Below are 27,990 nucleotides of genomic sequence, written 5' to 3' on the forward strand. Positions count from 1 at the left end.
TTTTTCCTGTGGAAACAAGTCATCATCTGTCAGTATCACAAGTCATGTACAGAACCCTCAATAGAGAGAGTGAGCCATTTCACTGACGAGTTACAATTCTCAGTGAAGGTATGAAAATAAAACTTTTATTGTATTATTGCGTAACAAAAATTTCGACCCATTTTGTTGTTAGCGTTAAGAAAAAATTGAAGGATTAATGTTCATTAAGAATATCCATAAAATAATTTTGGACTATCGATTTACATTTATTGCATGGTAATGGAGGAAATGTGAAGATCTATTTACACCCAAAAAAATTCCTCGGGGAATATGATTTTTTTTCGATTTGGTGAATACTTATAGGACATTCATCAATGGATTCTTTCTTACACCAAATGAAGCCAAACTTTAAAAAGCACAAAATTTTCGAATTTAAGCACAACGTTTAAAAGCTTTAATTTACACTTTCATAAAAGTCACAGAAATTACAAACCGATCTTACTTGGACCCTTCACAGGTAATTGTCATCGATTTCTTTGTTTTTGACCCTAGGTATCACTGAAAGTGGAAGGGGAAATTAATCTCGACTTGTATGTCATTCTAAAAAAAATATATAATTTAGCAAAGAAGTTTGCAAAAAAGAGGTTTTTCATAGATAATTCTTGCTTCAGATTTTGTTCATGAAAAAAAGAAGCAGTACTTATGCAGAATTTATTTGCAGTAATTTCCTTTTCTGTTTTATTGTTCTTTTTGATCAGAGATCTAAAGAATGCAAAATCATTTAGTATTATGTAACAATGACAATTATATTTTCAGCATTGATGCTAAATTATGCTTAGTCAAGGAAACTGCTATTGAAAGTAAGCATTAATTTATTTTTATAAGAACACTTCGTTACTTTGAAAATAGTTTTCACGAAGAATTGATAGTTCATAATTAGAATGATTAGCAAACAATAATATCCTGTTTTACCATTACAAGAGACCTGACAAGTTTTGACGATTATATAAATTGAACACTAATAAAGGGAGGGAAACAAACATATTCCAAAGTAAAAGGATTAATAGATTTATAACTCTAGTAAAAATATCCATAGCTAAATTCGATAAAGCCCAATATTGATGTTTACATTCTTTAGTTCGGAATGGTCAATACTTTTACGTATTTCTGATTAAGTAGACAAGGCAACGATGACCTTTTTTCACTAAATTTCAAATAATTGATCTCGTCAAAAATAGTCATATTAAAGGTTTTATTGCTTATTAACAAATTTTTGAATAGTTTAGCATCAATTTTGAAAAAAAAATCTGTTTATAGAAAAGGTAAATCAAATATTCCAAAAATATCAAACTTACATATTGCAATAAGAACTGAAAATCTCTTACTGAGTTTATTTATTCATGACCAATGGTAAGAGTGTACTTTGTTTATAAATACTTAATAATATTTACAAAAAATGGAATAATGTTTATATTTGTATGACATAATCCTTCATTATTTGAGCTTGCAGAAATAATTTTATGCAACGTTGATATTATATTAAAGAGAGACATCTAAATAATGAACCGGATGTGTACAGTGGACTCTAAACTCTGATTTTAATGATTGCCAGTTGTTCATTACAACTTTATTCTAATACTGAGTACTAGTATTATCTGGTCAAAGATCAATTTTGATTTGAACATTATAGTGAATTGATATAATTCATGTAACACCAAATTTAACCTCAAGATCGTTATTCAGAAGAGAACAATGTTATAAGGCAATAGCTTTCTGTCATTTTTCCAAAAGTATTTCATCAAACTACCACCATAACTCATTTAATTCTCATGCCAAATTTTGGTTGAAGAGTTGATTGGTGACTAGATGTAATCTCATGAAATAATCTCGTTACAAGATATGAAATATAAGTTGGACAGTTTATTACATTGTCACCATCTCATCTCTTCTGGTGAGCACAATGTAACCAAAGCAATTGTATCTCCCAATAGTGATCTGTGGCATTCTAGTTTCTACAAAAATTACGTTATGCTTCATTCAAACGACCATTTTTACATACATGAGCAGATCATATTTTCGGATATGTGTGAATAAAATGAATCACTAACTTGAGTAAAAGTATATTTTCTACGCCTTTTTATGTATCACTTAATCCGAAAATGGACTTTTTTTCCAAATCCATATGCTTAATACTGTTTGGTACAGTTAACTGGTCATTACCAGTGTAATCTGCTCTCAACTCTTCTATCAGAATACTGCATCTGTTTTTCTCTAAAGTAACATCTTCGCTAGCCAAGGGTTTCTGATACGCTACTCTCCTCATAATCCCTTGGCATACGGTGTTGATAGAAGTTGGGTTTTTTTTCTCGAGTTCTGATTGGGATTCAGTGCACCTAGTTGACCAATCAGCAATTGTTTTTGTAAATGAGGATTTTTGCGTTTGGGATATTTCTTGACTCTTTAATCTCAGAAATGAAAAATGCAAGTAAACAACGATCCGTAAGATAACTTGCAATTTTATGAATAGCTATGGTGTCTTCCAATATCTTCTAAATATGTGATTAAGAATCTATATTGAAGCTTAGTTTGAACTATAAATAATAAATAAAGATAACTCAATTATTCCTTCTTTATTATTGATAAAAAAAATTGATTTAATTTTAATTTAACAATTTAACAATCCCGTCTTTTGACTTAACCGTATGGCAAGGTTTCATGAGTAGAGTAAGCGTATCAGAAACCCTTGGCTAGCGAAGATGCTACAGTAAGGGATGAGAATATTTATTTCCTTGTCATTTCATTCCAATTATGTATCCATATTCTCTAGAGGTTTTCAAGATGAAGATATTCAATAACTTCTAAAAAAAATATCTAAGAGCCCCGTCTTCAAAGGGACAAACCTTTGTGAAGCTCTTTAAACTAACTTTATTGATCATATGAATATGTTTCTATATGCCTTTTAAAGGCAAAAACAAATATAATTATAAGCAGGAACTATATTTCTTTTAAGAAGCATTTCATACATATATGATGTGATATACGCAGGTTAAAGGAACGAATCTCGCCTTATAATTATTATAGAATGTTTACAGAAAAAATATCTTATAAAATTTAGACAACACATCATATCATATCAATTAGATCACATGATTTTTAATTTAGTTATCATAGCCTAATTTGACCTTAATTTAGGGTTATCATAAAAACTCCTTTCTCGTATACATAATCTGCTATATCTAGACTAAAATTTCTAAAAATACACGTCTGTTTATCTAGATATTTTTTTTATCATTGTCAAAGTTCTATTTTTATCTATTTCATCCTGAAATAAAAATTAGAATTCGGTGACAATTTTTATCCTTTCTATACTACCATTTTATATTTAGATACGTTCACATGTAAACATATCGATGAAGATTATATACTTACATGTTTCATTGATTTTAAATACTGTAGATCACTATATTTTCGCGACACCTTATTTTCGCGAGAGAGTCATTGACTCTTTATTAGCGAGACATAATTTTCACGAATTGTGGTTATTCTTCTATATAATCTTAACCCCTTCACTTCCGTACCGGTCAAATTGACCGGTGGCGCGTTAAAACACGACTTCGCGAAAATAAGATCTCCGTATCTATTTAATGGAAGCATGAAGGTATATAAACTATATATCATCTTTTTGGAAATTTTCTCTACTTTTAAAATATCTAAAAAGATTATGTCTTGATTGCCGGTATTTAATCGATTTTACGTTGTGAAGACAAACGTGACTTTTTGAAAATGGCGTAATTTTCCAAAGCGATTGCCGATTTTCCAGACGATTGACAATTTTTTCCTGTTTAACTTTATGAAGAAAGCATGGTATATTCTTAAAGCATATTTTCTCTACTTTTAAAATATGTAAAAATTATTGTTATTACTTTAAGGTATATTTTAAAAACAAGAATTTTCTTGCACTTATGTGCTTTTTCTCGGTTTTATTCGTAATGTTTAAACAAAGCTCAGTTTTACGTTTATTTCTGTGTTGAAATAGGGAAAACAAAATAAAGCTGGTAAAAGTGGAGAAAATTTCCTTTCCAACAAGCCCTTACAGGCCTTCTTACGCTCAGTATTTTCTTAATTACGATAATTTGAATTTGTGACCTTCGCATTGTTTTTATGGAAAAATCGGTCAATATTTACCATGTAACGTCAAGGTCGATATTGTTGCGTCTTACTCGAAACAACAAATTCTTTTATAAGACTTTTTTGACCATTGATTTAAATATATATTTTTTACTGAAATAAATGCATAATACAAAAATACATTTAAAAAAACAAATATTTACTATCGTTCTGCCTTTTGTGTGAAATGAAATGTCAATTTATTCATCCACATGTAATGATGAAAATTTCATGTAGTGATGTACAATGTTGAGAAAAATTGTAGATTCCCTAAACGTCGATCTTTACTAAAAAAAATCAGATTTTAATATAGTTGTATCTTGTTATATTGTATACTTAATTTGCAAATTAATTAGATCTATATTAGCACGAAATTTAACAAAACAAGAATTCGCATTTATAAATAAATACGACTCATCACTGTATGAGTTGATACGAATTGAAATAACCACGTGTTTCCGCTATGGTAGGAGTAAACAAACAACATGACGGTGATCCGAAATCTGAACGTCAATTTTCATGATTATTTCACGACGAAGATCATCACATCAATGAATCAAATAATACGGACATCCTTTGGTATTAGCAGGTGAGAATACGTGTATATTGACTGAATAGTTTAAGTTTAAAACGCAATTAGTTCATGTTCAAAAGAAAACTAAATGTAGACATGTACATGTACTAGATCTTCATATTTCAGTGGGCGTATTTCGTATTGTTCAGCCAATTTTGTGTTGCTTTTGAACTTTGATGCTTTTGACAAACACTCATAAGTTCAAAGTAAAATCAAAGTTGCCATTATATTAAATAGATAGTTGTTTTCAGTATGTGTATACCAGTGTGTACATATACCACTTTCACTTTGAATTTTTAGGGTGCTGGCAACATATGCAACAATACTTTCATCTGTGAATACCCACTTGCTAAGCCCACCATGATCTACGAATGCCAATTAATATGTAAGGACACCAATGAACAGGTAAATTTTTGTTTTGTTGTTGAAAATTTCTGTATTTCTAAAATTTCAAAAAATAAAGTCAAATTTCATTTGTGTCATTCTCATGATAAATCATTCATACGAGTTTATAAACATTTGATTTATATGTAACACAAGAGAATAATGTTCTCGTAGTTCTTTTATTCTTGATTTGAATGAGTATTCAAAAATTATGATGATTATGATGATTATGATGACAGTGGTCCTAAAATAAACAATACACATTTGAAAATGATAGTCATAAAAAAATAAATGTAAACAAGTACAATATCACCTCTTGACATTTCAATATTAGGAAAAAGTAATGTTCACTTCATTAAGAAATATTTATGACAGTCAGACTTCTATTACACTTTATCATACAGCATATAATCTAAGCAAGAAATAAATATGCAGTATATATAATAAGTAATAAAAAATGTACACAGCTCACAAACCTAAGTAAGGAATACAGTATGGCCGCTTCCGGTCATTGTGACGTCATCACACAAGGACTGTCCACTATAAATACAATCAGGTCTTACTACTCAATTCATACAAACTATACTTATATGTACTTGACAAAGAACCACTTTTATAATAAAAATGTTTTGCATTGAATAATCTTTTAAAATCATATATCATCAGGGCATCTATTATTTTTAACCTATAAACATACTTATAAACAAATGACTAGATGGTAACATCACGACATAATTTCTGACTAGTAATAAACAACTTTCAATCGGGAAATTACGCAGTTGCATATTTCACAAAATATAGAATAATTATTCACTTGTGACATAAGTACCTAGTCTAATATGAATGTAAGACAAAAATATCATTACTCACATATATCAGACAAAAAGGCGTTTAGTACAACACGGCTGACACACGTCTTCACTGGTCAACATCTACTGTGAAAATACCGCCAAAAGATGGCCTACTGTACATTCGGTAAATTGACCAATCAATGGACAGATTCACAAGTGTAAAAAATAAATTATAAAAATTACTTACAGCCAAATACTAACGTTATTTCAGTTATTCAAAAAGGATTTAAACATAAAAATAATTTTCCTTTTCATAATTTGTAAACTTTATAAAAATTTCAATCTGAATCTTGAACCCGATGCAAAATATACTTCGCCCTCTTACACATTTCCCCCCTTTTGTCATTGCTTTCCACAGCAATGAAAAGGTAAAAAAAAAAATAAAAATTTTCTATCACAACATTCACAAAATTCAGGTATATACACAATTCAACACAATCAAATGAAATAACATAATTACATCTGATTTTGTCTTGCCCACGAATCACTTAAAGTAGCACTTAATGTAGCACCAAGATTCACAATCGCATCACTTAGTTCTTTAAAATTTGTTGGTTCAGCGGAAATCTGATTGCACGGTACGGTACTCTTAGGTAAGTTGAACGGGTTGGAATGTTTCCCTGCCGTCATTCTCTTACTTCATCGAGGTTGTGTCACTTCTATCGTCTCTTCTTCCGCAGGAATATACTCAGGAAGCGTTGTCATGGCGCTCACTGTCCGCATCTGAAAGTCTGTAATCTCTGAATTCAACTGAGTCGGTAGACGGCTATTTAACATCTCTAATGATGTACTCTGAGTGATCCTATCTAAGGAAACTTTCACTTCTTCTTCCAGTGAAGTAGGTCTACGGCTTAACGCATCCGCGTTGCGATTCACCTTACCAGAGCGGTATTTCACTGTAAAATCAAACTGAGCTAGCTCTCCTATCCATCTCATCGTTGTTGCGTCTACTCGTTGCTTTGGTTTGTTGATGTAACTAAGCGGGTTATTGTCAGTGTAAATGATAAACTTCGATCCAAGGAGGTAATCACGAAATTTTTCACTAACTGACCACTTGAGTGCCAGAAGTTCAAGCTTCATAGAACTGTATCTTTCCATATTCTTCTCTGATTTCCGCAGTGATCTTGATGCGTAGGCTATCACAATCTTTCCATTAGGTCTCTCTTGAGATAAAACTGCTTCGAGTCCTTCAAAACTGTGAGAACCCATTTTTACGATTTGGGCATTCTGAGGGAAAATGTCCAAGTCCGTTACAGGTATAACAAACAATCTTATCCTGTCTTCTGATCCCTCGGCCACGTCCTCTGGACGGTACGGGTCTATTACCCCTCCGAGGTGAATCAGACTGTCGAGACTTTTGTACTGTTTGTGTAAGCGTATCAATCTGTTGTTGTTGTTTCTCTAACATCTCTTGTTGTTTCTTAAGTAGAGTCATTAATTCACTCTGTTCTGTATTTGGAGTAGGTACACATGATGTTTTCTTCACACTGAGATTCACACCAGGGTTGTCTTCTATCCATCGTAACATTTCAAGTCTGAATTCAAAAAATGGTACGTTGCCAGAGTCTAACACAACTTTTCTCAGTTCTTGTCGGGTGTTCTGATCTCTGATTCCATCAACAAATCTCTCGGTAAGCTTAACATCAGTCACTTGCTCTTTCTTATCTTTCTTGTTGATTTTCTGTGCCATCTCCATTAATACAAGAGAATATTTTTCTAATGTTTCATCCTGTTTTTGGTCTCGTTGATAAAATTTCTGGAGAAGTTGAGTAGTGGTTTCTTTGATTTCAAACACAGCCTCCAAGATATCGAGAATTTGTTTTCCTGTTTTTCTCTCTGTATGAGGTCGAAGTTTCACTTCTGATTTTGCGGATCCAGTTAAATGGTCCATGATGAAATCTACGAAATCGTCTTTGGACTGTGTAGACTGTATATGTTCCCTCATGTCGGAAATCCACTCGTAAACATCTGGGTCTCCATCCTTAACTGGTCGACCTCCAAACTTAGGAAATTTTCGTTCGGACTTGACATACACTAAAGGTGTTGGTTTTTCTTTCGACTCGGTAGCTTTCAGTGAAGAAACTTTTCCTTGTAAATTTTTAATTTCTTGTTGCATGGCCGCATTTTCCTGCCTGTCTTGGTTTTCTCTCGTCTCCAAGATCTTAATTTTGTCCAACAATCCTTGGACGAGCTGTTCCATGCTGATGCACACTGTCGTCAATCACAAGAATCACAATCACAAGAATCCTGTCCACGACGCCATTTGTAACACAAGAGAATAATGTTCTCGTAGTTCTTTTATTCTTGATTTGAATGAGTATTCAAAAATTATGATGATTATGATGATTATGATGACAGTGGTCCTAAAATAAACAATACACATTTGAAAATGATAGTCATAAAAAAATAAATGTAAACAAGTACAATATCACCTCTTGACATTTCAATATTAGGAAAAAGTAATGTTCACTTCATTAAGAAATATTTATGACAGTCAGACTTCTATTACACTTTATCATACAGCATATAATCTAAGCAAGAAATAAATATGCAGTATATATAATAAGTAATAAAAAATGTACACAGCTCACAAACCTAAGTAAGGAATACAGTATGGCCGCTTCCGGTCATTGTGACGTCATCACACAAGGACTGTCCACGATAAATACAATCAGGTCTTACTACTCAATTCATACAAACTATACTTACATGTACTTGACAAAGAACCACTTTTATAATAAAAATGTTTTGCATTGAATAATCTTTTAAAATCATATATCATCAGGGCATCTATTATTTTTAACCTATAAACATACTTATAAACAAATGACTAGATGGTAACATCACGACATAATTTCTGACTAGTAATAAACAACTTTCAATCGGGAAATTACGCAGTTGCATATTTCACAAAATATAGAATAATTATTCACTTGTGACATAAGTACCTAGTCTAATATGAATGTAAGACAAAAATATCATTACTCACATATATCAGACAAAAAGGCGTTTAGTACAACACGGCTGACACACGTCTTCACTGGTCAACATCTACTGTGAAAATACCGCCAAAAGATGGCCTACTGTACATTCGGTAAATTGACCAATCAATGGACAGATTCACAAGTGTAAAAAATAAATTATAAAAATTACTTACAGCCAAATACTAACGTTATTTCAGTTATTCAAAAAGGATTTAAACATAAAAATAATTTTCCTTTTCATAATTTGTAAACTTTATAAAAATTTCAATCTGAATCTTGAACCCGATGCAAAATATACTTCGCCCTCTTACATATATTTTGAAAAATAAGTGTTTGAAACACATAATACTTATGATGCTTGATTATTCATACAAACACATTATTTAAACACATAATATTATCTATTTGAATGAATGCCGAGATATGAAACAAGCTGTTTTTATAGACTGCTGTTGTATTTTCAATCTGCATAAAGTTTGTGGTTAGAATTTCCATTTTCTCATTTTTTCAGACACTTTCCAATTATCGTACATCATATATATGGGTGGTCAAACTCACTGGATGGTTTATCAACACTCCCATGCTCACGAACAGCCTTGCCCCAGGAATTTTGCCCTGAAGTAACATTGCAGTCTATTGTCTCCCTTCTTTTTACAACCCTGGCAGCCATGCAGGTATGCAATCTATGAAAGCCATGAAGGGACATAGAATTTTTAAAAATTTATAAAAGTAAACCGAGTTCTCGATTTAAACAATCCATTCTCTCAGATTGACAATCTGTTATAACAAATTGCCAATTCATATTCTCACAGATTATCTTCCCTCAAATTACACAATCCATTATCTCAGATTGTATAATTCATTCTCTTAGTTTAATTGACACGTTCCCTCGGAATGTAAACCCTTCCCATGATTACATTAAAATTATTTATCTGTACATATCGGATGTGGTACATGTTTAAAGAATAGAATATTGTAGTATTTTACATCCAACCTTTTATTACATATTACCATATTACAAAATGAGAAAAATACATGAACATTTTCAAATCCATATGCTAGTACTGATATTTGTACAACAAAAAATCTTAGAGGTTTTTGGTTACGTGTATATTAAAATAATTGAAAGTCCGATATAGTAAAGTGAATATGGGTCCTGTGTAATCATAATATTTCTAAAATAAATATACGTTGAATTAGTTATGAAAGAGGTTGGAAATGACCGGTTGCTGAAAGAAAATAAAAAGAAGTGAACGCACTAATTGATTAAAATAGTTGGATGTATCTGTACATATATGTATTAAAATTCAAGAGCACAGATTGCCAAAATCATAGGACTGACGTTGTAACAAATCGAGATCTCGAATTATTAATCTGTGAAAATGAATTGCCAGTATGTAATTCGAGATCTCAAATATGAATCAAGGGGGCGAATTAGTAATCTGTAAGATCGGATTGTGTAATTCGAGATCTCGAATTATAAATCAAGGGAATGATTTAGTATCCGTGAAATTGGATTGTCTAATTTGAGATTTCATTTTCTACTTTTTTGAAAAATTGCTGTGTCCCTTCATGGCTTTCATAGCAATCTAATTAAAATTAGATCTTCCATCCACTGCCAGATTTTTTTTTACATATTGCGATAGCGTAAACAGAGGTCTGGCTTTAGTCAGATTGCCATATATGCTATTTGTTTTAGTTCAGTAATTTTACCATAATGGTTTACTACAAGGTTGTTGAATTATCAGTCCTGATACATTGACTTAACAATATCATTTAACTACTTGAATCACACAATAGATGCAATCTTAATTTTAAAAGGAAAATCAAATAAATGTAGTAATTTTAGCATTCTTAATTTTATTTATAAATGTAAATTCATATACACAATGGCATGTATCTGTTTCAAAATATTTAAATCTTTTACAGGATAGAAGCTGATCACTTGAACTTGAAAGCAAATTATAATGTCTTGGACAAGTCAAAGAATTTCCTCCAGTCTTACAGAGAAGTAACAGTTGATAAGAGAATGGTGGACACAAAGTAAAAGTGCTCTTCAACATTTTGTTGAAGATCTTGGTCTGATTTGGAATTCATCTTGCAATATATCTGGATTTGTATATTTGGATATAAGCATCAAATTTTCAACGTATTGACTAAACAGTTTTGGGCTAAATATTGCCAATGCTATTTATTGTTATTATTTCCCTCCAAGATAACATGTCAAGTCTTTATTGTACCCCTTAAGCTCAGTTATACCAGAAAAATCTTGTAATGAAATCATTTAGTTTTTTTTTTCTTGTTAGATTAAATCCATGAAAATAAAGATTATTTTTAATGGCATCAATAGAATGGATTTCTTGTTTAACAAAAAGATTGTATACATGTTTTGCTAGGGGTTTGTAAGAAGCAGACCAGAATTCTTTGCTTGCAAATTTTGTCGTTCGCCATTTTTATTACGTCAACTATTAGATGATTTATCCATGTATGAAGCATTTCAAAATTGATATTTACTTACAGTTTAAAGCAGAATTCTGTACTGATATGACCTTGACCCCCTGAAGAACAAGAGTGTCAAGGTCAATTTTTTTAATACAAAAATGTTCTTTCATCTTTATGGCCCATATATATCTTACAAACAATATCATGAAATATACAAAAAGTGTCTAGAATGTGTCCAGAATGTGAAATAACAAACATGTATATAGCCAAAACCTTTAAAATGTTGTTGCTTAGCAACCACTAAAAGGTCATTAAACAGATATTTGAACTAAAATGATGCATGGATATTGCAGTTCTGATCCCTTTTTGAGAGTATATTCAGAATTTTCCATTTCAGCATCCACTGTGTAAAATTATGGCAAGAATATTGAAAAGTGTTGAAAAAAGTTGATGAAATTGTTGCACTTATTTGACCTTTGACGTCCTAAAAATAGATCTAATGAGGTCAAACTTTAACACAATTTATCTACTGTATGTCCCTTGTAATTTTATGACCTCACATCTAACTTTAATATGTGCTTGGATGCATAAATGTATCTAGATTGAGTAAAAAATGAAAATTTCTGCCCGAAAATTAAAGAATTCTGCGTTGCTTAGCAACCCCTTTTAAGTAGTTATATGCAGAATTGAAAAAAAAGTTTATGTGTTTCGTGTACTACAGTATAATGCTCTTTTGTGGGTATATCCCAAATTTCCTATTTCAACATACATAATACTTAATATTTAGCTTGAAGATTAAAAAGTATCAAAAAATTCCATGAAATTTTGCACTTAATTGACCTTTGACCTCAATTTTTACTAATAAGGTCAGTGGTTGAGCATCTAAATAGTCATAAAATATCATCTCTATGTAATCCCCTTCAAAATGGTATGAATTATGCCTAGCTTTCACCTAGGTTAAAAAAGTTAGAAGTAATTTAGTAATGACATGTCAAAAGGCCTCCAAAAACACGTAAAATGCGCCGGAAGAGAAAGGGTTAAGGAATACTATTATACGCGAGAATAAAATTTTCGCAAGCTCACTGTCTCGCGTAATTACGCGAAAATAAAGTTCTCGCGAATAAAAAGTGATTTACAGTATTAGTAGATATCGAAAATTCCTATTGTTTTGGAATTGATCAAACCAAGTCTCTTATTATCTTACCAGCGCAAACTTGATGCTTATAAATCACTTACACAGATTCAACAATAAATGTAAGGTTTAAAAAATTCTGATTGATTTCATCAAAACCTCAAATAACTCTTCTTTTTTTATCGAATAATTTCAATGAAAATCCTCCTATGCTGTTAAAAAAATAGAAAATTGTCTTAATTTACTTCCCAATACAAAGCTTCAAAATTTTTTGTAACATAATTTTCATTTTTAATAATTGATAATTTCATCATTTGAATTGAATTAAATTCACAGTCCAAGTGCACCCCGTACCTTTATCAAACCGTTTCATGTTCGGTCTTTTCAAGCTACAATCTTTTGAGAGACTTCCTTGCCAGTTCCTGAATATGTTAGAGGGCATCTTTTTGATTGGTTCTTCAAATCTGGAGAAGAACGTCTTAAAGATCAAAACCATACAAATTAAGCGATGGTTATACAATATAATTTTCTGTTAAAGTATTTCTTTAAAAATTTAATGATCATTGGTCTCTTAGGCGACATCTTTTTTCCTCATTAAAGGCTACTTGACAGTATGTTAGGGGCTACACTTTGTCTTTTGTGTATTGTTTTAATGACATTTTGTCGCTGTTATTGTATGTATTTTCTTGTATCCTATTATGGAGTATCATTATTTGCAAATTGCTTTGTTGGGAGTTGTGCAATTAAGCGGAATTCACTTGTTTTGATTTACATACAAATACAAAAGCAAGTCTCAAAGCAAGGAATAGCTACAATAAGAGCACGAAAACTCGCATTAAAGTCTTGATGCAAAGAAAGAAAGAAAGCCATAACTTTTATAGACAAACAAGGATATTAAAATCTGGAGTGATCTTTTTAGTTATACAGTGCTTATTTCTCAAATCATTCTTTTTTTCTTTAAGTATCATCTTCTTGAGATAATTCATCTATACAATTTAGATAAAAATTAATCTTGCATGCTTCTTTATGTAATCTGCAAACTTAAGGCTCTTATAATACATGAATGGAAATATATACGAACGTGTAGGAATTGACAGCAATTTAATGATCTTTCTAGTTAATTTTATACATAAGTCATCAAACTCGACATACTTTAAAGAATCACTTTGGAACTGGATTTTCTTGACGACCATTTTGTTCATCAGCCGAAGACTTTCATGCCCGACGTCTGTGTTCCTTTGCCGGTTTGAGAGTTTCAGAGGTGTCACAAATCGTCGGATGTTGATATCATCTTTGCTCTGCAACCAAACAAGCAAAACACGAACACTAAAAGTATGGTTATCTGAACCTCTACTATCCCAAAGGAGAATAACTAATTTTCAGAGATTTTATGTAGCTTAATTAAATAAGCATGTATAAGCATTGTCCAATACAAATTTTAGTTTACTTCCAAGCTGTATATTGCTCCATAATTGACCAACATTTCCTTTGAATTTATCTGAATACTACGTGTACATTAAAGAAAACCCCGCGTTGTTATCCTTACTTCAAAATTTAAAACGAAAGCTCAGAGACCTATTATACTTTTGGTCAATCGAACACAATCTGATTTTCAGGGTCACGTGATTCGGGCCGGTGATAAAAGCATCGTTCGTTAGCTTTAATCACTAATACTGCTTTAATTCATTTTAATTCTTTAGCGGATGAAGAGAAATTCGATCGTCACATTAACTCTTAGGAACAGCTTGTTTGGTCCGTGATTCGTGATGAGTATAATATGTTTTTGAACTGTATTGAGTTATTTTATCTTATGCTTCAGATCACTGTATGAAGGTCCATTAAAAGGCACGCAAGCAATGAGAATGGGAGTCCTAGAATATTTCGACGTGAGTAAAAGTGGGGAATGCCTCATCTTTCTTTTCTTTTTCACTTTCTAGATTATGATAAGCCAAAATAGGATCATATGAAGTTTACTTTTACAAGTAACGGGGGTCAATATAATTATGTTGATTTGAAACCAATGATGCTGTATCAACAAATACAATTCGAAAATCAGGGAAAGAAAAACAAAATTCTAAAATGATTGTATTATTTCTGAACTCAGTTAAATAGAAAAATATTTTCGACACTATAAAATTGTTTTTATCATGAATGCATGTTTAGAAACTGTTTGATTCCCTTTTTTACCTGTATAAGTCATGTTATCCGAAATGTACCTAATAAAAAATACTTTTTTTAAAAGACTTAAAATTTCTTTGTAAAATGAAAATTAGTACATTTAAGTTAATAAAATTCATAATGTTAAAGTCAGATTGACAAATGTTTTCTCTGGAAAATTAGCTACTTTTAATTCAAATCCTTTCTTTTATCCTTTTAATGTAGCTCGTCACATGACTAAATAGCAATCACCACGTGAGATATGACTGCATGGTGTTTTGGATTTTCCCTTTTCCTGGTTCTATTTTTAGCCAGAGTCAAAGGGGTACGCATGAAATTTTTCATTTCATTCTCAGTTTTATTTTGCTATTCCAACATTTATGTTTATTACTTGATTGTATGTTACCTCAATAGTTTCGCGTCTTAAAATCTCATTTTTATAACATCCTGGATTCAATTTTAAAACCTCTTTCTTGAGGCAATATTGAAAATAGAAAAAGAAGCGAATAATAAATTTTGAGTACTTACAATATTCTCTCGGTTAAATAGAAGCCAAAATATCACTTACTTTTTTCTTATTTTCCTTTTAGAATATTGTTGTTGTTTCCCTAGAAGAGCAAACAAAACTGTTAAATGATGCAATGCACAGATGTCTCATCTACATTCTAGACTCACAGACCAATTCTAGTTTTCAAAATGGTGAGTTTGATTTACATGTACGTTATTAACTTATATCAGCAACCTGCATTCTCAGAAAGAACGCTAAGGAAAAAATCTAAATAAATAAATGAGATAAATCCGAACCAAAAAAGGGATTCTAACCGATAATCTCTTGAGAGAATTACCATTATATTCAGCATATACAAATTATATATATAACAAAATTCATAAATAAATCAAATTAAACCATTTTGCATTTGTGAAAAAGGATGAAGAAAATAATATTTCTAGAAAGAACAACATTTTTATTTTTGCATTAAATAAAAGTAATTTAATAAGTATATTTATATATATTTTTTATCCAATCACAATACATGTGCATTGAATCAAAGAAAAGGTTAATTAAAGAAGAAAGTAATAAATTGATTAAATATCAATTTTATGTAAATTTCTTATCGCCATCTCATATAATCCGTTGAAATTAGCATATATACAGATTTGCTCAGAAGCTTTGGCGAGCTGAGTTTTTAAGAAATTCGTTGAGATGATATTAAATGAATTCCTTCACAGTATGATACAATAAATCCACAGGGGAAATTTAATCAATATATTAAAGCTTGCAGAAATTGAATCAAATATTTAAAATGGTACATTAGAGCTGATGTAAAAATCTCAATACCTGTTTCTTGTTCATTTTTTTTTCCTTTACAAAGGAACTTGCGACAAAGAAAAAGAACTATGAACCAGCCCTAAAAGCTTTTTATTTGATAACCTTGTATAAACATACTTGAAATCATCTAACATCTCTTTTCATTATACCATTATAAACTTCGTTGGAGTGTGTGTAAAATACAAAGAAATCTTTGCTGTTAACTCGTACATTTATGAAAGTTCTTTGGTGACCTTTTTCAATGTACGTGGCCTTAATGAATTCATGGCTTTTTGCACGAAATTTATTTTCAGATTTAGCTTTTAACAAAGAACAAGGTACGGTTTTCATATAAATTTGGCGGTGTATTTTTATAAAATATGGAAGTGATGTGAGAAATTAAAATTCATTGTTTCTGAATTATTGAAATTCCATTATGTAAAAAACCTACAAATACTTTTTCTTATATGACCCCCAAATTGCTGACTGTGACGTCATGAACTTGTGCACTTTCCCGTATTTTTTTCTTTAAAAAATTTCAGAAGACATCAATTTTCAGTAGAATTTTCTTTCAAAAAACACAAAGCACATGTATCGCCCTTTAAGATTTTTATATTTTATATATGTGATTTTTCAAAGCATTTTACACAGTATATCCAAAAATTGAAGTGGGAGACGGACAATATTTAATATATATCTTAAGAATATCTTAAGAAATGTATCATATTTATGAACTCATATTTCCAGAATAGTCTTCCATTATATCATATTCTTAAGGGGGATGTACGGCCACCTTTAGTGCAGTGAGAACAAAATGTAAACATTTCTTCAAATGGCTAAAATACATTATATTTTGATCAAATTTTAACTCCTTATGATAAAGATACAATAAATATGCATTACTGAATGCATGTTGTGTATATATAATCTATATTTTTGCAGAAAAATGCTTTTGATATGCTCCTTAGAACTGCGCAGCTACAGAATTCAGCAGTGCCTGAAAAAATCCAAAAAAATATGCAAACTGTGCATTAATGTTCTCTCTACAACCATTTGTTGAGAAAATGTCTAAATTTTGTACTTTTAAATGATAATTTCAAGTTCAAAACATGGTACCATTGTCTTCAAAAAGAGTGCAAAGAACCATGAAAGTAGTTCATGGATAGCAGCACGTGGTCTATTTTTAGCACAGAATTTTGTTTTCCAGACCTCTTCTTAATATGGAGGGACATAACAATCTTTTAAAAATGTAGAAGAGAATTAGAGTTGCAAAATATTTCAAATAAAATGAACACTTTTAAAAGAGGAAAGGTGTTATAGTGTGGCTTGGAGTAATTCATTTAGTATTATTATCGAACAGTTGTAATGTAGTATACGTATTGATATAAAAAATCTTAAACTCTCTGATTCTTGGTAAGGAAAAATGAGCACTATCAAAGTTAAAGAGTAAGAGTTTGTAAGTTTGCCATAGATAAATTATATTATCTATCAAAATTTTAATTATCACCAATAAAACACAAAGACATAAGACACATATAATCCATATGAATGACCTTGTTTTAATACCTACTAGTACCAGGGGTGATCAAAAAGTTTGAACTATCTCTATATCTACTAATCCACAATTCAGATTAGAAACATAGCCAAACACAAGTTCTATAAATAGCATATGCTGAAGTTTTGCTCCTTGTTTGTGATGTCACAATCTGAAAATGACGTCATGCAGGTACTTGTGTCCAAAATTCTATTTGTCCATATTGTCAAAATTAAAATTTTACAAAGTAAAGAAAAAAATCAACATAATTAAATATTTTATACCATCTTTAAAATGACGTTTGGTGGTCCTCCCAACTCAGGGAAAAATTATTGGGTCCGTATTTATAGGTGAGAAAGAAATTCCTTAAAATTTAAACACAATTGTTGACGGAAGAAAAAGAAAAAATATTGTGTAATGGGATGTAAAAAAAAAATTAGTCGGGCCATTTCCAGGCAGTAGATCGGGAGAGAGAGGGCAACCAAATATTTTTTATAACAAGTGGACTTATTATAGGCTAGTACATATTCCATCACGTACTTAGTAATGCAATTTTTTTTAATCTTTTGCACTATTTTGAAAAACAAACATAGGATTTTCGGGGGGGGGGGGGGGGGCTCTCACTTTTTATGCGATGAGAGACATAGCATATGCAATGGACCTTTCTTTGCAAACATTGTACTCGCCTCTAAATTTCAAAGAAACAACTCAATATATTTTATCAAGCTTCGTACATGTATGTTCAATGAGCGAGAGCTTACAACGTTGTCAACATAATGAGACATGATGCGTTTTTATGTCCAAACATTACTCCATACAATGTGTTGGTCAATGCAAACAATCTAGCTATTTATGTGAGGTGCCTGAAGGAAATCCTATAACTGCCTATTTTTTCTATCTAACTTCTAAACAAAATATACATTATGTACCAATTTTCGAATGTAGGACATGTAATTACAATTTGTTTTTCATGCACCGCATATTGTTTAACATTTTCAAATTAATTGCTAAGCATCCTCCTTGCAGTGCCCCATTTGAAAATAACTTCTATCGCCATAGAAAAAAGACCAGCCGTAAACACATATGTTTAGGACATTTTTATCTTTTTTTCTTGAGTTTTAAAGAAACCAACAAATTATCAAGACTTGTTCCATGAAAAATTTAATATAATCATGGTCATAAACGGATCTATCCTCAGCAGATATATGCACATGCCAACCACGTGCTCAGTGGAATAATTTTAACGAGGAAACTCGAACTGTAAACAGATCAGTTTTTCCCGATTTGCTGGAGTGGGGTTAAAATCGCGTTTTTTCATTTATCAGATGATGCGATGCAACAAATAAAAGTAGTAAGTAATAAAACCTAATGATTATTACTTAGTAATTTCTTGTCTTGATGTTATTATGGTCGCATTTATTCTAAAATCAATGTTAATCGAATTCTGTGTGACAGAGGAATGGCGGACGAAATAAACACATTGCCTCAGGAAGGCACCCATATGAAAATCAAATTTTCAAGAATTATGGATAATGACAAGAAAAAAGCGAAACAAATGGTTGTAGCCATATTATCAATGAATCAAACTAACACCATTTTCAATGCATTTATCATCTCGTAAATGCTGTACCTGCGCAGTTCTAACATGATTAATTTCCTCCTAATTAAAACAAAATAAACTTAATTGTTGACTAATTTTGGTCTCTAACAGAAGGTATTTAGTGCATTAGCAGTTTGAGTAACTTTGGGCTAGTTTAGTAGAGAATTAAGCGCATTCTTGGTATTTCTTATTTTACACCAGACTATATCCAATATGGCTTGTACATCCCCCTTAAATGATTAGCACATTCATCCACTCAATTCATACTAATGCCAATTTTACATTTTTTAAAGAACATTCAATTTTTAAGGCACAATACATCCCAATTTGTACCTTCTTCTTCGTTTTAAAGGTGAATTTGAGATTTGATCTAATCACCATATCATTAACTTACCAATGTTTATATATTTCAAGAAATAACAGAACAAAATAATAAAGAACATACACGCGAATCTAAAGTAAACAAATCAAACCTCTTTTTCTTTTTAAAATCAAAACAATATCAAAACGTAAAAATATAAAGAAAAGATAAAGAATCAACCACTTCTTAATATAGTTCTTCTCCATTAAATATATACAAAAGAAGCTCAGTTAAAGAGCTATTATAATAATTAACACAGAGCTGTCAGAGAAAATATAACATATTCTCAATAGCATTCTGTATTCAAATCATTATTTATACGAGTATGTTTTTTGGATAAATAAAATGCAATGGCGGTAATGTTACATTTTTGAGCAATCTTATTATGATATCATTTAGAGAATTCATTCAAATTTGAATTGGTATATTTGTAAGATTTGAAGATGGAGTATGTTGCTGAACTACATGTATATAACGTCGTGACCTGACCTCGGCAGGTTAAAATCTCAAGTGTTGTCCTATGTTTAGTAAGGGGTACTCAAGAGGTAGTAAAATTTCAACACTTTCTCCTGTTGTTTATTTATTTTTATTTGAATACGTATTCTGTTTTATCACTTTGTATTCTGTAAACGCCGATAACGTTATCTCTATATCAGGATTTTGATGACACTTTTAGGACATGTAGTTTTATTTGACACCCGTTTTGCTTGTTTACCTGTGTCAGAATCTCAATGACATTTTTTGACCATTTGATCAAGAATGCAGGTCAACATATGTCGAAAAAGTTAGGTTGACAAAAAGGTAGTTGCCAAAGAAAGATGTGAAGGATGTCAAGGCTATTTATAGTTCAGATAGGGTTTAAGATACACGTTGTGACCGGTCGGCAGGGGATATTCACATACCCATGGCTTCCGATCCCACCTCTGATGTTTTAGAGGCTATTGTTTGTTCTGCTCCAAATTTTTATTGTTTAATGGACTTTTGAGCATGAATAATGTTCGTTATCTCATATATTTTAGTTGAAAAGGAAATCTATATTATAGAAAACTGATTTTTTTTTTGTATTTGCTATTTTGAACTTAAAAATTGTACGAAGTATCAAAATACTGGAGTTGCCTCCCTCTTACAATTGTTCTGTATGTCTCTTTGTTTGTTTGGCATCCCTTTAAAGAATTTACACTCATATGTAGTTGCCACCACTTGATAATGTAAAGCTTTAAATTAATATCTGTACTCGAGTCTTTATCACGACATTCTCAACCTTTTTATTAAATATTAGTTATAAGATTCTAAAATATTTTAAAATGCATGGCATTTGTCTCCCTGACCTCTAAATCTGTACGTTTCCTTATCTAAGCAGTCTTCAACAATGTAGTAAATAAGAGTTTTCCATCTTTGCTTTTGGAAATAGAATGGCCACAACACCCTTGGTTTGCAATGATAATTTGTAGTGTTGCCAAGGAAGATAAGTGATGATAATAAAATATAATAAGGCAGTATGGTTATTGAATAGGAAACGTATTAGATCGCCATTAAAATCGTTACTGTGTGACACTAAAGAGTGGATGTAATCCGAGATTCCTCTGGAGTAAATGTCCTTCCTTACCAAATAAATCAGGAGTACTTTGGTATCAAAAAAGATTCCAATTAAAAAGCGTACTGATTATATTGGTATAATGTTAGCTTATTGATTCATTTTGAAAACTAATGAAAATACTTCCTGTGCTTTATACGAATATTTTTACACAGCATCTGAAACCTCGTCATGTTCTGCCACTTGGGATTCTCTAGCCTGCTGGCCCCAGACGAAGGCTGGCGAAACCGCCATTATACCCTGCCCGAATTATCTCAACTCGTTTGATTCTTCAGGTACTTCTAGTTCTCAAATGCATGATATTCTAAGTAAGAATAACAATAATATACCAACATTTCTTTTAATATATTTATACTATATGTGTAATGAAACTCATTAAACTAAACTACTAGTAAACTAAATTTATCAAGTATGGTGGTTTTTTGACATGCCTACAAAGTAACACAAATATATATTAAATCAATCTATTTTCCTACATAGCTAAAGCTTACAGAAACTGTACGGAGAACGGGACATGGCTATTTATTCCGAAGTTAAATTCCACGTGGTCTGACTATCGGGCGTGTGTAATACCAGACCCAGGAGTGACTGTCGTCCCCAAACTCATCCAGGTGGGCATCTAAAGATACACAAATGGGACTAACTAATTTTTATGTGATGAAATATACAATATAGATAAAAGATAACCATTACAGTCGTGTTTGAAAGAAGTGTTTTGAATGATGGGCAGTGACACTAATTACATGCTTTTCGTTGAATTTGAAGAAAGAAATATGAAATGGTATTTGAATTAATCTTTTTTGTAAAAAAATATAGGGAGAAATGTTTGAACTGTAATTTTCATAAGTTAATTATCAGATTAAACATTGTATCATTGAAAGAACCCTAGTATACTTCAAACAACATCAAACATCAAGCATGTTCGTGCAATTGAGATTGAAACGTCTGCATTTTCAATAATTTCATAAGATTCTTAATGAAACATCCTGAAAGGATGAAATCAATAATCTATTAATTCTCAAAATCACGACGCACAAGCGAGAAGGATTTTCCTCAAGCACTAATTAATGTTTGTCACTTTTTTTGGACGTTGACTACGGAAGTTATATACCCCTAGAGCTTAAAGAAGAATTATTCATTCCTGTTCTGTATATTATTCGTTCTCCTGATGAGAAAAACAATTTCTAAGTTTCGGTATAATATTTCAATCTATTCCTTGATAGAGATGGATGAAAGTCTATTAAGTAAAAGATCAAAAGGTCAGAGTAATGAAAAATTAAAAACTGAACTTATTAATACAAAGTTCATGTGCAGCATTATCGTCCTCATACTATTATCATTATTATTAATTTCTTTCTTAAGGACATATGCAACGTATCTTACCTACTAATAATTTTTCAAGATATTGTTAATTTAAGATTATAGTGCCATCAGATGTTCATAGACAAAAAACAGTATGCATTACCATGGTTTTTTGGAAAATATTATTTAATGAAAATTCTTGTATGATTCAAAGAAAAATATATAAAAAATGCTAAACATATATATTATAGGGGTTTCTTTTATAGAAATTTGTTTTAGAAAAAGTGTGTAACACGATGATTTAGACATTAAAGTATAGCACACAGTTCCTTCAAGAAATGGAACTCTTCAACTCCATAGAAAAAGACAAATAACGTTCAAACTACGTTGCGTATGTCCTTAAGACATACATCATATTATAGCATTTCAATAACATATAATAGAAAACTAGTAAAAGATGCTACGTATACTTACCTGTACTTACATGTACTTACCTGTACTTAATGTTTCCTTCCTCACAGGACCACATGGATTCCATTACGATGATGTACACCATTGGTTATGGCGTCTCCCTGGTCTCTCTCCTCCTGGCCACGGTCATCATGCTGATGTTTAGGTAGGGTACCTTCACTAGCTTCAGAACTAACTATTTGACTGGACATATGTGTATACTGCAAAATTTAAATAACTTGAAGTGTTATGAAGTGAACGCGTAGGAAAAAAGTTGTAATTTAAGGATTGGTGTATGTTTGTTAGTAATTAGTTGTTTACAGAACGAAATACATATTCTAAAAAAGATTTATCTTTTGTTCATTTGTGTATCTATTTCGTTGATAATTAAAACCTTGATCCAATTTTTGCTTTATTACACTTTAATTAGGAAACTTCGATGTCCAAGGACTACAATTCATGTCAACTTGTTTGCGTCCTTTATGATTCGGGCTGCATTCTCATTTATGAAGGAAAATTTATTGGTTAGTGGAGTGGGGTTCAGTGGTGACGTCATAGAAACAGCCAATGGTCATGTAGAATTCAAAAGCGAGGGCACAGTAAGCTTTTTTAATTCAGACTCAATATATGTATATATGCATATTTAAATAAACATGTATGATGTCATGTTGCTATACACACAAGATTAATGATAATGTTTATCAGAAATTTCAGAAAGTTACACTTTTTTCTGAAAAAGGAATGTGTTCATAAAACAAAGATAATGAAACTTTAACAATCTTAATATGACTTGATTTGGCGAAAATAAATGAAATGCATTCCTTTGTTTAGCACTGGCAGTGTAAACTTTTCTTTACGATCTTCTACTACTTTCTGGGGGCTAACTACATGTGGATTTTGGTGGAAGGCCTGTATTTACATCTCCTCGTCTCAGTTACCGTCTTCTCGGAAAGGAGTGGAGTTAAATGGCTGGTTCTGTTTGGATGGGGTAAAGAACTTGCAATTTATGTTAATTACAAAGCTTTGTCTATGTCTATTAAATAAAATTGCACATTTCGAGTTACTCAAAATGTATCTTTTTTTCTCATTTATGATTTGTTTAAGAAGTATATCAGGAGGTACATGTAGCTTAACATGACGAAAAGCATATATAAATGATTTAAGATGTGTAGATAGGAGATGCGAAACATTTTACTTGCATTTTACTTAAATTTAAATTCAAGATAAAATAATTTAAAATTTCAAAATAAATTTCAATTACCCTTTGTTTTTTTTCAAATGATAAATAAATAAATATATACTGCATTCTACTTCAATTAAAATTGGAGATGGAATAATTTTAACATTTTCAGAATAAATTTCAATACCCCTATTCAAATAAATCTAATCAATTCTATCCTATATTTTTTCAGGTTCACAGTTGCTGTGTGTTGTACCATGGGTGATAGTCAGAGCAACGTTAGAAGATGTGCTGTAAGTATTCCTTATCCATCGTAAGAATATTGCTGACCTATGTTAAGTGATAATCCACAGAACAAAGCTACTGTAACTTCCAGTTTTCTCTTGGGAAAGATAAGTTGTAAATAGCCGATACCTGTTTTTTTTAAAGTCGTTGCACTAATAAGATACGTTTTCTTCCCTTTCTCAAGGTGCTGGAATACTCACCCCTCCCCGGGGTATTTCTGGATTTTACGTGGCCCTATAGTAGCATCGGTAGTGGTAAGGAATATTGATTGATTTTCTTATCAATTTGATGCAGTTAACCTATTATACATCAATCGTGCTCAGACAAAAATGATTGTAATTTGAACTTGATCATGTAAGAACAATTGCTTGACATACATCATTTACTTACAAAAGACTTATTGTCCATATACGTTCTCTTATGCTGGGCAAAACTCATCTTTTTGGATTTTACCTAAAAAAAATTAAGTTCACCATTATTTGTAAAAGAAATTTATCATTTAAAGGATGAATGAATGAAATGTTCAATATACAAATCACATTTTCAAATTAGTAATTTTATTTACAGGTAAACTTTGTGATTTTCATCAATATTATTCGAATACTCTTCACCAAACTTAATGCTTTTAATGCAAATGAAACGAAGAAATTTAGGTATAAGTAAGTATTTCTTGCATATTTTTTGTACTAATGCATATGTGTGAGAAATATATATAGAATTAAAGTTTTTTAAATGTCTATTAATGCTCTTTTGAAGAGTATCTTGCCAAATATGCCATTGCATGAAGTAACTTAAAATTGTACGGATGTTAACACTAACTGTTTTGTGATATTAACTCAGTAATACCTATTCCAAAGTTCTTCCTTTTTACAACGGGGTCATTATTCTTCATTGCAGGTTCTCATTGTTTTGATAAGTACTAAGTTCACTTTAACTTAATATAGTTTATTTTTTTCCCTTTTGTTCATGTAGATGAAATGTAACATTTGTGTTGTAGTGAACTTTGCTTTAACCTAATTATGATTTTAAATGAACCAACTATGTTTTAATTATTTCCTAATTGCTGTAATGAGTCACGAACCAGGTTAAATGTTTTATAAACCACTTTGATAAGCATTTTAATGAAAACCATGTTGTTACTATGTGTTAGAAATGCATGTTCAATGACATATCGATATCTGATAATGATTTATCTTAAGTTTTATAGAAAACCACCTTTAGTTTTTTTTCTTCTGAATTTTTCAATCTTGTCTCTGATTTTATCACGGTTTGGCCTTTTGCACTCTTTATTTCAACTCTGATGTTTAACATGTGTTCCTTTCAAAGGAAAACGTGCTTTCATTAATCTAATAAATATTTTTTTTTAATTCCTTGTGTTGTTGTGTTATTGAAATGTCCTTACTCTTCAACATCCACTATATTTTGCAGCTAAGCGAAATGAATGATGAAGTAAAAAGTAATTTCCATGCCGCTTCATGCAATGTTTATGTTGGTAAAGTCCAGCCTGCTGAATGATAAAGTGACCTCTATCTTTCAGGAAACTGGCCAAGGCAACATTGGTTTTGATTCCCCTGTTTGGGGTCCATTATGTTGTGTTTATTGGACTACCGGACAGAGTCAGTGACGAAGCAGAACTGGTCAAACTCTACTTTGAAATGTTCTTTAACTCATTTCAGGTAACACTGCATTGTATACATTATGTCTCTCTTAAATTCGTGTATACATACATTTTTCTCTATTTCCATTCTGAATATAATAATGTATGCTGTATAGTTTTGTAATAATGCATTCACAAGAATATCCCTAGATTTTTAACAATTTTCCATAAGATAAAGATGAAATCGAGGATAGATAAAGTCATTTGATTTAACAATCAGATAGTGTATAATTATGATTTATTGTTAGTTTTGTCTTTTTGTTTTGCAGGGCTTCATAGTAGCTCTAATTTTTTGTTTCTTCAACGGGGAGGTTAGTCACATACCATAAAAATATACTCATCTTTTTCATTAAAATTCAAAATTGATTTTTCTTCAAGCTGCCAATTAAATGTTCACTTTACTCAGATAAAGTGATTAATTGTATCTAATTATAAAAAATACAATTCGACAGGTACAAGCAGAAATAAAGAAAAAATGGCGGCGGTTTCTGATATCACGTGGTCAAGGGCTTAGCCGAAAAAGCACACGAGAGACTATGACATCATTTATGTCGCACACGCGTGGCGGATCATTGGGATCTACAACAAATTCTCAAGATTCAAAAGAACATCAAAATGGAAATTGTACCCGTGAAACGTCGCTTATTGGATATCATGAGGAACTTCATCCTTTACAGAAAAACAAGGTGTATGTGAAAGAAAATGGTGTGTATCAACACCAAAACGGAAAACAAGACGAATGTAAACCATTAAGTCCGGATCAATTGAATGCTTCTTGTTAAGTGATGTATATATTTCACAATGAGATCTGATCAAGGATATGTGATTTATTCAAGGACAGAGAGATTACAAAAATATTTACCTAGTCCAAAAACGGTAAAATCATCTGACATACTTCATAACTGGATTTGTCTGAAACAAAACATTGTTGTTGCAATGAAAAATATATGAACTACTGTAAACGTATATCGTTTAAATGTATATCATTTATAGATTAGTTTTAAAGGCAGCAGACTTTGTCCTTGATCGCAGTATATTTTGGGTTTTACACAAGGGTCTTGTGTACATGTTGCAGATGTAGTTTTCTTTTACTGTAAACCAACTTTTATTTGCCACTACTTTATTTCGCGATTTTCCAGGGGTAAAATAGTTCGCGCAAATTTATTTTCGCGATCAAGCCTTTTTTGGCTCTGTTGTTAATAAACCCAGAGATTCATGAACCGGTTCGCGGCGAGAATTATTCGCTATGTTGAGACTACTTGTAACTCGCGAAAATTTCTCGCACGCGAATAAAAGTTGTTTACAGTACATGTTGACCTGTCTCATTCTCTACTTAATAGTCTTCATGCCCAAGAATCTCATTGTACATGTACGAAATTCATGCCCTGTCTATTAACATGTGCTTACTCTGTGATCAAGAATTATATTTGAAGATTGGAGTGCAATCAATTGAGAATATCTATTAATATATTTATTTTTGATGTATAATAATATTGTTTTTTTATAGAATATCTAATGTTTATAAATTAGTTTTAATTTTTTATAGTATATGAAAAGTATATGATTCTAAAACAGAATTAAGCAAGGAAAAGGACATTGACTAAGAGGTGTACACCATGCAGAGAAATGATAGCAAAAATTTGTGTAGAATTGACTACTAAAACATTTTAGGAGGACACAATTTGATTCCATGTATGTAGTTTATAATATTTATAAGTTATTTCATGACCATGTAGATATTGTTATAAGTAAACTTTGTACTTGTTATTGTTTTTAAATTATTTCATACCAAAGATTTTTATAATTTATTGCAAATTATTTGATTGATACGAGACTGTGATTCATTTACATGTACCATGTAGATATAAAGTACATTTTTATAAATAAATGAAGTTGTTGGTCTCAAGTTTATTTAATGGTGTCAAATATACGTTTATATATCATATCTTGAGTATTCCCTATTTGCTTTCATTGCTTTAAAAGATAAAAAGTACTACGTATATTTCCACAGCCCCTTGACTTTCTTAAATTGTAATGCATTTTAATGA

General features: G+C 31.1%; 1 protein-coding gene and 1 long non-coding RNA gene across 3 annotated transcripts; both read left to right on the forward strand.

The window, feature by feature from the left end:
- LOC134265815 (parathyroid hormone/parathyroid hormone-related peptide receptor-like) lies at positions 1-27,990 on the forward strand. Of its 2 annotated transcripts, none has more exons than XM_062748029.1 (15): positions 1-108; positions 14,333-14,399; positions 14,896-14,995; positions 15,261-15,369; positions 21,224-21,343; positions 21,549-21,679; positions 22,892-22,986; positions 23,251-23,419; positions 23,652-23,808; positions 24,233-24,293; positions 24,470-24,539; positions 24,853-24,938; positions 25,823-25,961; positions 26,212-26,253; positions 26,395-27,990. In XM_062748029.1, the coding sequence occupies exons 3-15, from the start codon at positions 14,933-14,935 to the stop codon at positions 26,722-26,724; spliced, it is 1,572 nt and encodes a 523-aa protein (XP_062604013.1). In that variant the 5' UTR covers positions 1-108; positions 14,333-14,399; positions 14,896-14,932; the 3' UTR covers positions 26,725-27,990. The 2 variants fall into 2 exon arrangements, with proteins under 2 accessions (XP_062604013.1, XP_062604012.1); XM_062748028.1 differs by having other exon boundaries at positions 24,853-24,944; positions 26,395-27,989.
- On the forward strand, positions 4,372-11,246 carry LOC134265806 (uncharacterized). The gene is made up of 4 exons (XR_009991836.1): positions 4,372-4,735; positions 5,021-5,125; positions 9,451-9,613; positions 10,869-11,246. It is a non-coding gene; the product is annotated as an uncharacterized LOC134265806 (long non-coding RNA).

The sequence above is a fragment of the Saccostrea cucullata genome, unplaced genomic scaffold (genome assembly GCF_032062105.1).
Source record: "Saccostrea cucullata isolate Sc308-1 unplaced genomic scaffold, CSIRO_AGI_Scuc_v1 ctg299, whole genome shotgun sequence".
Lineage (NCBI taxonomy): Eukaryota > Metazoa > Mollusca > Bivalvia > Ostreida > Ostreidae > Saccostrea > Saccostrea cuccullata.

Coding starts and splice junctions, on each gene's coding strand:
- LOC134265815 (XM_062748028.1), top strand. CDS start 14,933: ATGACTGCATGGTGTTTTGGATTTTCCCTTTTCCTGGTTCTATTTTTA. Junction 21,344..21,548: donor CAACTCGTTTGATTCTTCAG/GTACTTCTAGTT, acceptor TTTCCTACATAG/CTAAAGCTTACAGAAACTGT. Junction 21,680..22,891: donor TCGTCCCCAAACTCATCCAG/GTGGGCATCTAA, acceptor CCTTCCTCACAG/GACCACATGGATTCCATTAC.